Raw genomic sequence first — 12,564 nt, forward strand, 5'->3', positions numbered from 1 at the left:
AAATCTGCTATCCATTGGTCAAAAAGCAACCCCCCCGAGGGTTTGCGTGCTCATTCCACCGGAGCTAAAGCTGCAATCACGGCCTCATTGAACAAATTCACCAAACATTGCTGCCTGGACAGTCAGGTCCATAGTGAAAGGCTTTTTGCCCATTCGATCCTGCAGGGCTTCCTCGTGTGACATTGGTCCATAGACTCACCTCTGGGAGGTGTTGCTTGGGTATCTATTATACGGTAATGAATCTGCGGCTAGATGTCTCTCTCCGATGAAACTAGTTACTTACCATCGGTAACTCCTTATCTGGTAGAGAATCTATCTAGCTGCATATTCTTTCCCGACCAACCCATCTGGTCTGCTCTGCGAACAGTTTTCCGAGCACCGGGTTTTTCCTTTTCGGGGGCCTGGTTTTCCACACCGGTGGTCAGTGTACTTCGTGACTATGCTCTTCTGGCGTGGAAAGTCGCAAAAAGTAACTGATAGCGCACCTAGTGGTGCCTATATAGGCACAGCTAACGTCACTTCTGGCGCGGACGACGCCAACGTCACCGTGTTGAGCAGAACAATGCCACCTACCAGCGCTCAGCGGTATTGTTCACTAATCTTTTTTAATCCAGTCTGACGCCTGGGGATAATCCTATGGTAAGGAATCTGCAGCTGGATAGTCTATACTAGATAAGGCATTACCAAAGGTAAGTAACTTGTTCATTAACCTCTGCTTTTAGAATTTCCTTCAGAAATTTCAGAAATGTACTTTGCCGCCAAAGCCAAGATCAGGCACGTCTAAACATAAACTATTTGGCCCTATGTTATAGATGATGGTTATTAATTGCAAATCTCTTGAGCATTTCTATTGGAAGACCGCCATTACAGGAATTGTTTGCTCCTTATTCCTTCTTCATTAGAGTTCACCTTTTCTATGCCCTCTTGAGGGTTTTGTAGATTTATTTTGAATACTATACATGTTGCCATTTAAGAATTGCATGTCATTTTGTTTTAAGACCACAAATTTAATTGGTGCATCCTGTAATGAAAATCAAAACCCTATTCATCCATTCACGAAGCCCTGTAGTTTGCATTTAACAATCTGTTGTAAAAATGCACACATTAAGGTGCATCAGGATCAGCCCTGTGTGATTACTTTACTGAGACCATGTGCTTATTCTGAGATGTTGTTTTTCATAGGTCATTTATTTACGGAAGACACCTGAAGACGCCTACAGAGCACTCTTGTCTGGATCTAACCCACCATATCTCCCTTTCAGGTATTTCTGCAAGTTGGAACACTTTTGATATATAGATGGTGCTGTTCAGTGATATATTGTTCATAGTGTGTGTACATGAAAGGTAAGCCTTCGCTTTCTTCGATCCCATCATAGAAATTGAGGCTAGATTTTGTATTGTGCTAATGAATATTACCTTTGCAAGTGAACCGTGTAGTGCACATTAGTCCATGCATTCGCATTCCACGATTTGTGAACTGTTTGCAGCTCTTCCAAGCTGGTGTATGTACGAACATAGAAGAAATGGAGATTTAGGTTCCTCTAGGCGTGCCGTTCTGTGAGTTACTAGTTTTAGATAGAAACTTTCTATTGGAGGCAAAGAGTGAGTGTGGTAAGGTCGATCTGTGTTCAAGTGTGGGAGGTGAATGAATGAATGAATGAAACAATTGTTAACACCAGAAGAATTTACATGTATTGTTTGGAGCATTATGGAGGTGCTGGGGGGAGGGGCTGGCTAGTGTTCAGGATCAGCGAAGGGAGATGAATTTAACAGTCGCCGGTCTCATCTCCTTGTTGTCCTCTCGCCCCCGTCTGCTGTTGATGGCCCTCTGTCCCCATCTGTGGTTAGCCCTTCCACATCCTTTCCCTTTGTGCAGAACATCCCCTTGCGGCCAACTACACCCATTTACTGTGTTTGCACTCCACAGTGGATTTTACTGGTCTATAAAAAATATATTTTATCCTCCTCTCTGGTCTTGTGGTGAGTATCTCCTCCTGCCCATTGTGAACTCGCTTCCTCCTCGTTGGAAGACTGACTCATTCTCCTTCACTCCTATTAAGTGTACAGCCTTACTCTTGAAGCCGGCCTCTGACTTCCACTCCTCCGGTGGTCCCACTTTCAGCTTTTTTGTGCAACTTCCCGCTCATTGCCAGCGCCCGCACTCACTCGAACTCCTCTGACAAGCAGGACACCAGGCCAACCCGCGTCATATTGTGCGCTTCGTTAGTAAAGCGTACAATGTTGGCGCCTCATCTGTTTACTGTGCTGCTAGTTTCTTTCGCCGAGTCCTCTGCAAAAAGCGCTCCTAGATTCAGTTCTCTTTCGGCGCACAGCGATGGTCGCTTTTATTGGGCTGGTTACTAGGATTCCCGTATAACATGCCCATAAATCTGTGATTAGATCGCTTGCAACACCGACGTATCTTCTTTGTCAGCATGAGCGACAGCGCGCGTTTCTTCAGAGCCGCGAGGGTAGCGTAGCAACAATCGAGCAAGGATGCAACTGCAGGTCACGCGTTGGTTAAAACACAACCTTTGAAAGATGTCGCGGCGCCCTTCTCCAACTAACCGAGGGTTCTGTGCGTATCTACAGATATTACAAAGCTCCTGGGTTATGAATGTTAACAAATTGTGTGCTAGCAGCATCAGTACGGGGCTTGTTTGCATTTTTGCCTGTTAATTAATCCCCTCAACCGCTCTCCACAGTTAAAGGGCTAGGTTTGCTGCTACCCGGGGCTCTGTGGCACTCTTCCGGTGGAGCAGCAAGGGGGCTGCCTTCCCTTCCCTCACGAACATCATAATATTTAGATATCTACCTTCAAGACACCTGAATTTTTAGCGTTTGTTTTGAACGAAGTTCTGGGACTACAAAAACATCCATGCTTACTATTGTAATGAGTCAAGTTAGTATCGTATTACCAAGTGTGATATCGTGGGGGCGGGGGTACAGGGTAGGCCTAAGGGCAGGGAGTAGCTAGGGATAATAACGGACACAGCAGTCAGGGTCACTGAAGTGGGCCAAAGACCACGAGCGGTCTTGCGCCCGTTTATTTATGCCTTCGGGCGTGCCCGCCCTCTGGGTGCGTGCTTAGCGTGGCTGAACGGGCCGGGTGGCTCCGTTACCACATCCCTCCAATCTTTCAGATACAGAGATCAGTAATCACAGAACAGTTCGGCTCTTGCGCACACCACGCAAAGTCTCTCAGTCTCTGACTGGGGGCCGGGTTTGGCCGAAGGCCGTACGGCCGGCTCCGGGGGACGTCTCCTCGTCCGGTCCCACAGGCTCCCTTCTCACTGGGTACCCCCACATCTTCGGAGGACCCGTTCTCTCGTTCTCCTACGCCGGACGGTGGGGGCGCGCTCCGCGAGGTGCTCGCCTGCCCTCCTGGTGAGCTGCCCCCGTCTCCGGCTTTGAGCTCCTCCTCCTGCGGGTCGGTCTCGGGGGGAGCTGAGGTGACCTGTTTGAACCAGGACGCATTTCGAGTCACTGTCCGTGTTCCTCTCCTGACTGACACCATGGTGCCCTGCACTCTGGTCACCTCCCACACTTCCGGTTCAAACGGGGTGCGATACTTCCAACTTGGGTACCGGTCTCTCATGATGACCACGTCCCCCACCTGGAGACTCCTCGCTTGGGCTCTCCGCGCCCGACTGGCCTTCTCGTTGGATGTCCGCCTTCTCTCTTGGGCCGCCCCTTGATCTAGCGGCCGAGGCTGCCACACTTGGCTCGCCGGGATGTTGTCCCTGGGGGCTTTCTTGAACAGCAGATGCGCTGGCGCGCACTGAGTGGTGCAGTGAGGTGTCCTGCGGTACGCGCTGAGGAACTGTGAGAGGCATAGATCCGCGTCTTCCCCTTGTTCGACTCCGATCCTCAGCGCCCGGTTCATCGTGCGCATAAACCGCTCTACCTCTCCATTCGCCTGGGGCCATTGCGGGGTGATCTTCCTGTGCCTGACCCCTCGAGCTGCTAGGTAGTCTTGGAATTCCCTTCCTTGAAAGGGTGGCCCATTGTCCGACCGGACTTCCTCAGGTAGTCCCATCATGGCAAATATGCGGTCCAACGCCGCCCTCACCTGGCTGAACGCTGTGGAGGAGACCACTTCCACCACCGGGAACTTGGAGTGCGACTCCACCACCACCAGGGTGTGTCGCCCGTCCGGGAAGGATCCAAAGTCCACGCACAGCTTGGACCAGGGTTCTAGGCATGGTTCTTCCGTGATTACCGGATGAGGTGCGGGCTCGCCCCCGGTGATATTACACGAGTGACAGTTGCGGACGACTTCCTCAACCATGGCATCCATCTGAGGGAACCACACCTTGCTCCGCAGCCTGGCCTTGGTCTTGGAGACGCCTTGATGCCCTTGGTGCGCCAGCCGAACCACCTCCCCTTGGAGACTCCTCGGAATGACTAGTGCTGCGCCTCTCATGACCACGCCATGCGGCCCTTCGCTGAGCTCACTCTGCGCGTTCCACACTTGCTGGCGAAAGACCGTCTCGTCTTCGGTGAGGGCTTGCACCCCGTCCAGGAAGTTCCGCCAATTGCGGTTCGCCAGCGTGCGCTTCACCTTTACGAGGCACTCATCCAGCTCCGTGGCCCTGCCGATGTCCTCCAGCGTGAGTGCCACCGGGCACGCCGCCTGCGACACCATCCTGACGAACTCTTCCGTGCCGCTTTCATCCGACTGATCAGGGTGTGATGGGGCCGGCCCCGGGTGCCGGGACAGGAAATCCGCCGGGTTGTTGGCCCCAGGTCGGAAGACGACCTCAAACCGGTAGGCTTGCAATTGGACTGCCCAGCGCTCGATCCGCGGGGGGCCCAGGCGTGCCGTGCCAGCGAAGAGCGGGACCAGGGGTTTGTGGTCGGTGACCACCCTGAAGTCGTGACCATACAAGTAGAGATGAAAGTGCTGACAGGCCCACTTGATGGCCAGCGCCTCCCGCTCAATCTGCGCATACCGCATCTCGGTGGCCGTCAGAGCTCTGCTGGCGTATGCGGTCGGGACCCATTCCTTCGCCTCCGTTTCCTGCATCAGGTCTGCGCCCAGCCCAACAGGGCTCGCGTCCACCACCACCTCCGTGCGCCTTTGAGGCCGGAAGTACGCCATGACCTTGTCGTCGATTAGCGCGTCCTTGACCGCCTGGAACGCGAGATCTTCCTTCGCTGCCCAGGACCAGGGTTGGCCACTCTTCGTGAGAAGCCGGAGCGGCTCCGACAGGGACGCCAGGTTGGGAATGAAACGTCCACAGTAGGTTGCCATCCCTAGAAAGCTCCTGACTTCGGTGGCGGAGGTGGGCCTCGGGGCTGCTCGGATTGCTTCCGCCTTCTTCGGATCCACTCTCAGGCCTTCCCTCGAAGACCTAGCCGAAGAACTCGACCGACTCCTGGTAGAAGGAGCACTTGGCCTCGTGCAAGGTAAGGCCACTGTCCGCCAGCCGCTGCAGCGTGTCCCGAAGATGCCGATGGTGTTCATCCAGAGTCTTCGAGAACACCAAGATATCGTCGCTCAAGTTGATGACTCCCTGGAGCCCCGAGAGAGTCTCCCGTATGGCGTTTTGGAACACTTCAGCCGCTGACGAAATCCCGAAACTCAGCCGCTTGTATCTCCTCAAGCCAACGTGGGTGGAGAAGGTGGTGATGTTGCGGCTGTCCGGGTGGAGCTCTAGCTGATGGTATCCCGCGTTGAGGTCCAGTTTTGTGAACCACTGTGCGCCGTTGAGGTCAGCCACAATATCGTCCATGGTGGGCGTGAGTTGTCTTTCGCGCTTTACTGCCTTGTTCGGGAGGCGCATATCCACGCACAAACGGATGGCGTCTGGCTGCTTGGGTTTGGGCGCCACGACTAGGGGGGACACCCACGGGGTGGGGCCGGATACCTTTTCGATCACCCCCAGGTCTTCCAACTTCTTCAACTCCTCCTCCACGCGTGGTCTCAGGAGGAATGGTATTCTCCTGTGGCGCAGCGCCATGGGCCGGACTGTCGGGTCCACGTGTAGTTTGAACTGTTTCCCGCGTAGGCACCCTAGACCTCGGAACAGCATGGGGGAAGTCCTTCAACATCTCCCTGGCATGCAGATCATGCACTTGATTCGCGAAAAACACCAGTGCCAGATCTTCGGCGGTGTGACAGCTCAGTAAGGTGCCCCTCTTGCCTTCCGCCACGTGGAACGTCGTGGCCAGCTTCCTACCGTCGCTGACGACTTCAACGTCAATCACCCCTCGCAGGGACAGCGGCTTGTCACTGTTATATGTGAAGATTTGGGCTTTGGAGGGCCTCAGGGGTGGTCGTGGCGACAGCCTCTCATACTGGCAGCTGTCCATTACGTTCACCGACGCCCCCGTGTCGATGAGAGCGCTTACTGGGGATCCTGCCACCATGATGTCACACATGGGCGGCGGCCTTCGCCTCGTGCCTTCCCGGCCAACGAACGAGACGAAGAACACTTCATCATCCTCTACCTCTTCCACGAATTCCGCCTTGGTGTTGTCTCTCAGGGCGGCGGATTCCTCCTCTGACAGTTGGTGCACGCTCGCCGTTGCACCTCGCGGGCCCCCAGCACCGCCGCGCATCCGTCCGCCACGGCAGACCTTCGCGAAATGGTTCGCTCGTCCGCACTTCAGACACGTTTGTCCTCTTGCGACGCACCGCCCGCCAGGCGGGTGTCCTAGGCCACAGTTGCCGCAGGTGTCTCTTTGTGGAGCCCTCGCGGCTCCGCGCTGCTGGTTCGGCCGCCTCTGCAGCACATCCACCCTCTCCTCCTTGACTGCCGGCGGTTTCGTGGCCACAGCCGGCCGGTTGAGGGCGGCTTCCATCACGTCCGCCCGAGCGTTGGACAGCTCGTGAGACCGGCCCAGGATTAGGATGTCCTCCAGCGAGATGCCTGGCTGCCGTAGGATTAGGCGCCGCAACGGGACCGACCTGCACCCCTGGATGAGCTGCGCCCGAATCTCTGCTCTCTGGTCCGGTAGTTCGCATGACAGCGAGAGTTTTCGAAGGCGGGCGTAGAAGACGTCGACGCTCTGTTTCCTCTTGTCGTGCCTGTCGGAGCTTGAACCACTCGAAGTCGGGGTTGGTTTGGGGGTCAAAGTGGCGATTTAGGGCCCTTATGGCGCCCGCATAGTCGTTGTCGTTCCCTCTATCTGGTAGGGTCTCGAAGAGGTCGTACAGCTCCTCGCCACCGTAGCACATGAGGAGAGACCTCTTGACTGTATTGTCCGTCTCCCGCACCCCGACAAAGTGGTGCTCCAGCCGTCCGATCCATGACCGCCATCGCACCGCCGCTGTAGAGGGGTCCGACAGCTCGCTGAACGGTGGCAACGGGGCTACCGCACTGTGTCCAGGTGCGGCGGCTGCTGGCTGCGCGGCCCGCTGCTGTGGTGGCTGCGCGGAGCCACCTCCGCTGGTGACAGGGGTGGTCATGCTTGCTGCCCTTCTTCGTCACCTTTCCACCACCCCGGCCGTGGCTGCCGGTCTGCTCTTCAGGCGAGACCCTTGTCACTCTCCTCCCCCCGCTTAGGGAAGATGTAGGCTGCCGGGATGGCGCTGCGCGCAGGCGAGACCAACGGCTGTGCACCGTGACGCAGATGGGCTGCTTGGCCGGTGCTGCGCGAGGGCGAGACCACCGGAGCCTTTCTTCTTTATTCACCAAGCTTTATTCATACGATCTCTCCCTGCAGGCACTTGCCTGGACGCCCTTGCCCCTCGCCTCACTCTCGGGGCCTTGCACACTAGAGCAGCAGCGTGCTCTCTTCTCCCCACTCAGACGCGGGCTGGGCTCACGAGGGCCGACACCCCCCTCCGACAGAGCTTACCGGCACAGCACAGGACGCCGGGTCCTCTTCCAGGCACCAGGACAACGCGCGCGCGGCCCCAGCCAGCCAACGCGAGGGCGCGCCCAGGAAAATCCTCCGTGTTCCGCCTCCGCGGACAGCCTGGAGCACCGCCAGCTGGATCGGCAGGTGCACGGGGGGGGCGAGGCGCGGGTAGGCTCCGCTCTCGTCGCCAATGTGATATCGTGGGGCGGGGGTACAGGGTAGGCCTAAGGGCAGGGAGTAGCTAGGGATAATAACGGACACAGCAGTCAGGGTCACTGAAGTGGGCCAAAGACCACGAGCGGTCTTGCGCCCGTTTATTTATGCCTTCGGGCGTGCCCGCCCTCCGGGTGCGTGGGTGCGTGCTTAGCGTGGCTGAACGGGCCGGGTGGCTCCGTTACCACACCAAGAATAGTTGCGCAAATGAAAGGCATTGTAACTCACAACATCGAAATGGTCAATCATGTGGCAAGTCTTGCACAGCGTTGTGACTGCAAAGGGTAGTGAGTTACTGCTACTGAGAGCAGTGTGCTACTGTAGTATTCCAAGTTTTCTCTTGAGTCACATTCTCAGGCCAGAACTGCTGTCAATGCAAAATGACCACTTATTAACATTTCTTAATATATTTTGGGTATCTTTAACTTTCCCACCAAATATTCCTGGACTGCAGCTGGAATAGTAAATAAGCCTCCTGAACTATTTTTGGGATAGTTGCGCTTTCCACATCTATTCTAGGATTGGAGTTAAATTAGGAAATTTGACCTCGCAGTGCCCACCGCTACCTGTCCGGACATCAAAGGAGGATGCTGTCAGGTATGCAATAGGAAATGCACCTCTGGTCACACTGAGGATGCTAGGTACTCCCAATTATCGTTAGATGCAGTCTATTTATGTTGTAACCAGATGCAGTTATTCCATTAGGAAGTATATAGTTGTATGCTATTAAATCTTCCAAAAATATACCATTGATAAGAGCGCATATCTTTATATTATATATCTAATAACTGACAACAGCCGGTTTTACATCTAGTTTTTGTGTAAATACATTTATGAAAGTTTGAAGGGCAGCAGGAGACTAGCTCTTTTTGCGCCACACAGATTAAGGGTTTGTGACGTTCAGACGGCTTCTGAACAAGAAGCTTGAGTTGAGTTTCTTGCCTGAAACTCGTTAGCTCCCTGTCTAAATTTTGGATATTCTCTGTGAATTTACCTTTTTGCTAGAGAACCTTTGCTTTACTCTCATTTTTGGACAGGCATCTTCTCTTGCTTTTTCGAGTACCCTTGTAGGGAGTGATGCAACGTGTTGATAAAGTAACTTCTTGCATAACTCGTGCTAGCACTGGCCTCCATCTGCCATAGGTCCCTTTGATGGTACTAAAGTGGTATCTTACCAACACATTACAGTGTTGGATTAGGCTTTTCATTCATTGAGTCAGTCCAGCTCTGGTCTCCAGCTATGCATGCTACTGACACTAAAAAGCTTGTTTCCATCATATGTGCCTCAGGTCGACCACTAGTAAACCTGCCAAGTGGATCTTGCTAAGAAAGGTTGCACCTCCAATCAGTTCAAACTATGAAGCTAATATTGTGGTGCTTCGTCTTAAGCTAAGAAGAAAATGGCACTCTAACTCATATCTACCATCCTTTGTCCATACTCAAGATTCTGCTGACAGGTTTACCGTACACTGATCAGTGACTCAGTTCTCTGCTACTTGGCAAGCAAACTGGGAGTTCCCAATCCTTAAATGGCAAATGCTCTCTGGCTTCGGTCATCGATGTTTGGTCTTCAAAATGTTACCTTGCCCATGAACAGAACTTCTCATGCGACCTGAGACATTGCTCTCGTGGATTTTATTCCCCAAACACCGTCTTCCTAATGTTCCTCTTTCTTTTCCAAATGCGTCTGTTTTGGCTTTGCCTTCCCTAACATGATTCTTAAAGCAAGTGCTTTGTATAATTTATTCACCCATTTATTTGACAAATGGAGATGTCAAAGAGGAAAAGTGAAAATCACAGTGCTTCACCCATAACAATCGCCACCAAGCAGGTAGGTCTGTAGCCACACCATTCATATCAGAAGAACAGTTAATGCCATCTTTCAGAAATATCTTCCTACACACCAGAAGTTGAATGATTCCTTGTATTGTTCTGGAAGCTTAGAGGGAATTTTAAGACACTTTTTTGGGGGCCTTTGGATTACAGGGGTTTGGGAGGAGAGGTTGAGATAGCCAGACTCTGGCCTGCTCACATTGAATGTGGAAAACCCAAAGTAGAAATTGTGGATGTGTTGAATACCGCACACGGTTCCTATTTTCATGAAGATGTGTTTTTTGTGCATGATTGGTCTCCCACTGTTTTGATCAAGGAACAATAGAGTGCAGTTGTCTAAAATTATCAACTTTTTTTGTGTTGTGGAAATAAAGAATAATCTGTCATCCCAGTCAGAATGGTTTAGCAGAGAGTTTTAACTTGATGACTGAGGGCCTGATTCAGCAGTTCATTGGACTGCCGAACCTGTGGTAGAGGTGCAGTTGCGGTTGGGAACCGCCGCACCAGTGGTCCGACCGCCATATTACAAATACAGTGTTCGGACCTCCATGGCACCGCCGCAACTGCCAGTGATCTGCGATCCCTGGTGGTGGTGCGGCGGTGTGAGGTTGCAATATGCTTGGTAGGGCTGCTGCAGTCAGTCAAGCATATTAGGAGTTTCCTCACTGCCAGCGGTCTCATGGCGGTGTTCATGCCATAAAACTGATGGAGGTGAGGAAACGCCTCCGGTCATGGGAATGCATGCAGGGGGGCACATGGTGTCCCCATGTCTGCATGCAAGCCCAGTTCCTGCATGGCATGGACTTAACAGTCCGTGACATGCAGGAACTTGCTTTGGCATGCCGGCATTTCAAAGGCACCACTGTGGGAACGCCAAAGGATCGCCCGCTAGACACCAAGGAAATTCGTAATCTGTCGGGCAGCTAGGGATCGAGTTTGGCAATGCAGGAACGGTGCGATGTGGTGCCGCCCCATACCGCCAAACTCTTATTCAGGCCCAGGGTATTATTCAACTGGTCTTGAAGTGCCGAGTGTGCTGGGAACAAGAGATTAGAAGGATGTTGAAACAAGGAACCACAACAAATGAAACAATGGGACTTTGAACTTTTGGACTGAGTGAAAGGGTTCCCAGTTTCAAGGTTACTACCAGGGAGCACGAAACAATTAAGTCACAAAGGATCCCTGTTAAAGTTGGGAATAACATGACAGTATCGGATGAATGGATAAACCATTTTAGTATTACAAAACTGGTGCACATGTGTCTCAGAAATGGGATGATGAGCATCACTCATGGACAGCATCTAGGATGTGAAAAATGAATCGGTTTTCGTAACCAAGAGGTCAGACTAGGCTTGCAGAATTCTGTGAGCTTGGGCAATGTAAGCAAATTGCCTCTTAGTCATGTTGCTGTGTGCAAAGGGAACTTGGTGAAAAAGAGGCAAAGTGATGTTCATTGCATTTGAAAAGGAGGGTGAATTATTTGAATTTTTTCGTGATCTAGGTCCACGAGGTTGTGGAAGGAAAGAGGACGTTGAAGAGGTAGAGGATCTGAGCGAGTTTGGTTCATGCTGGTGGTTCAAAACAGGAGGATATGCGGGTGCATTTGCAGGTGTTTGTGGGGGCTAAAGGCAAGTGTCTAGAGTGTGGTGTTAGAGAAAGTCTTCGTTAATGGAAGAGAGGTCATAAGGAAACATGGAGCGGTTGAGAATGGAGGATGTTATGAGTAAGAGTAATGATGGAGGGGTTGGAAGTGTAATGTTCAACAGTGGAAAGAATATGGTGGAGGATGGTCATAATCGCTGGTGGTCCAGGCAGGGACGAACTCACTTGAGGTTGAAAGATTTTGCTTGTGAATGAATCATTGATGTTTTTTTTCCTTTTATTCCCTTGTTTTTCAAAGGTTGTTTTTTCATGAGTTCTTAATTTTTAGGTCTGGCCAAGAGAGCTTTAGTTGTATTTTCAGGTTTGTGTGATAAATGGAAAAAGCATACACATTACATGCATAATAGGGAATTTGGGTCAGTCCCTTTCAGTCAATGGTCTGTTGATCTGTCACTATCTAGTATGTTTGTGTAACCATTCATAAAATGCAAATGTTTGCCTGACAGTATCATGGCGCTGAGGAATCACTGTCCCAAAAGGATCCAACAAATAATCTGAGCTAGAACGGTCTAGCTGTGGCTAAGGTATAAAGCATTGGCAAAGCCAGTGGGTTTAGCCTAAGTGAGAGCAGTTGGCTTAGTCAATGTGTTTTCGCCATGTCATTCAGCTGCTGTGCAGCATGCTTTAAAGTAAAATAATACAATAAAGCTCTACAAAGTGGCCAGTGCTGACCGCATCATATCCCTCTTACAAAGGCAGCACATTTAACTTTTAATTTTTTTATTTCATCCTTGTTATACAGCAACCAGACTGCTGTGCATTATGGCTAAAAATGTTAACAAAGCCAATATGTCACGCAGGTGAGACCTATTGGATTCGCCCCCCCCCCCCAAAATTTCTGACTGAACTATGTAGGGACGAAAATCTGCAACGCATGACGGTAGGGGGTGAAAGAATAACAACCGGATTTGAAGCCTGGCTACCATTGCCCTTGAGGCTCAAAACAGCAATGTAGAACACAGTGGTTTGGGGGCACAAAATGATGCACAGTAGGGAGTAGAACAGGATGGGCAAGCAACACAAGGGGCAAGCAAGACCATGGAT

General features: G+C 51.8%; 1 protein-coding gene across 2 annotated transcripts in view; it reads left to right on the top strand.

Moving 5' to 3' along the window:
* The window catches only part of CDC14A (cell division cycle 14A), a 515,591-nt gene that overhangs the window by 244,400 nt on the left and 258,627 nt on the right, over positions 1-12,564 (top strand). For both annotated transcript variants that reach the window (XM_085601899.1, XM_085601900.1), the window contains one exon: positions 1,183-1,262. In XM_085601899.1, coding sequence (XP_085458025.1) covers positions 1,183-1,262 — 80 coding nt within the window. The remainder of the gene's footprint in view (positions 1-1,182; positions 1,263-12,564) is intronic.

The sequence above is a fragment of the Triturus cristatus genome, chromosome 4_2 (genome assembly GCF_964204655.1).
Source record: "Triturus cristatus chromosome 4_2, aTriCri1.1, whole genome shotgun sequence".
Classification (NCBI taxonomy): Eukaryota; Metazoa; Chordata; class Amphibia; order Caudata; family Salamandridae; genus Triturus; species Triturus cristatus.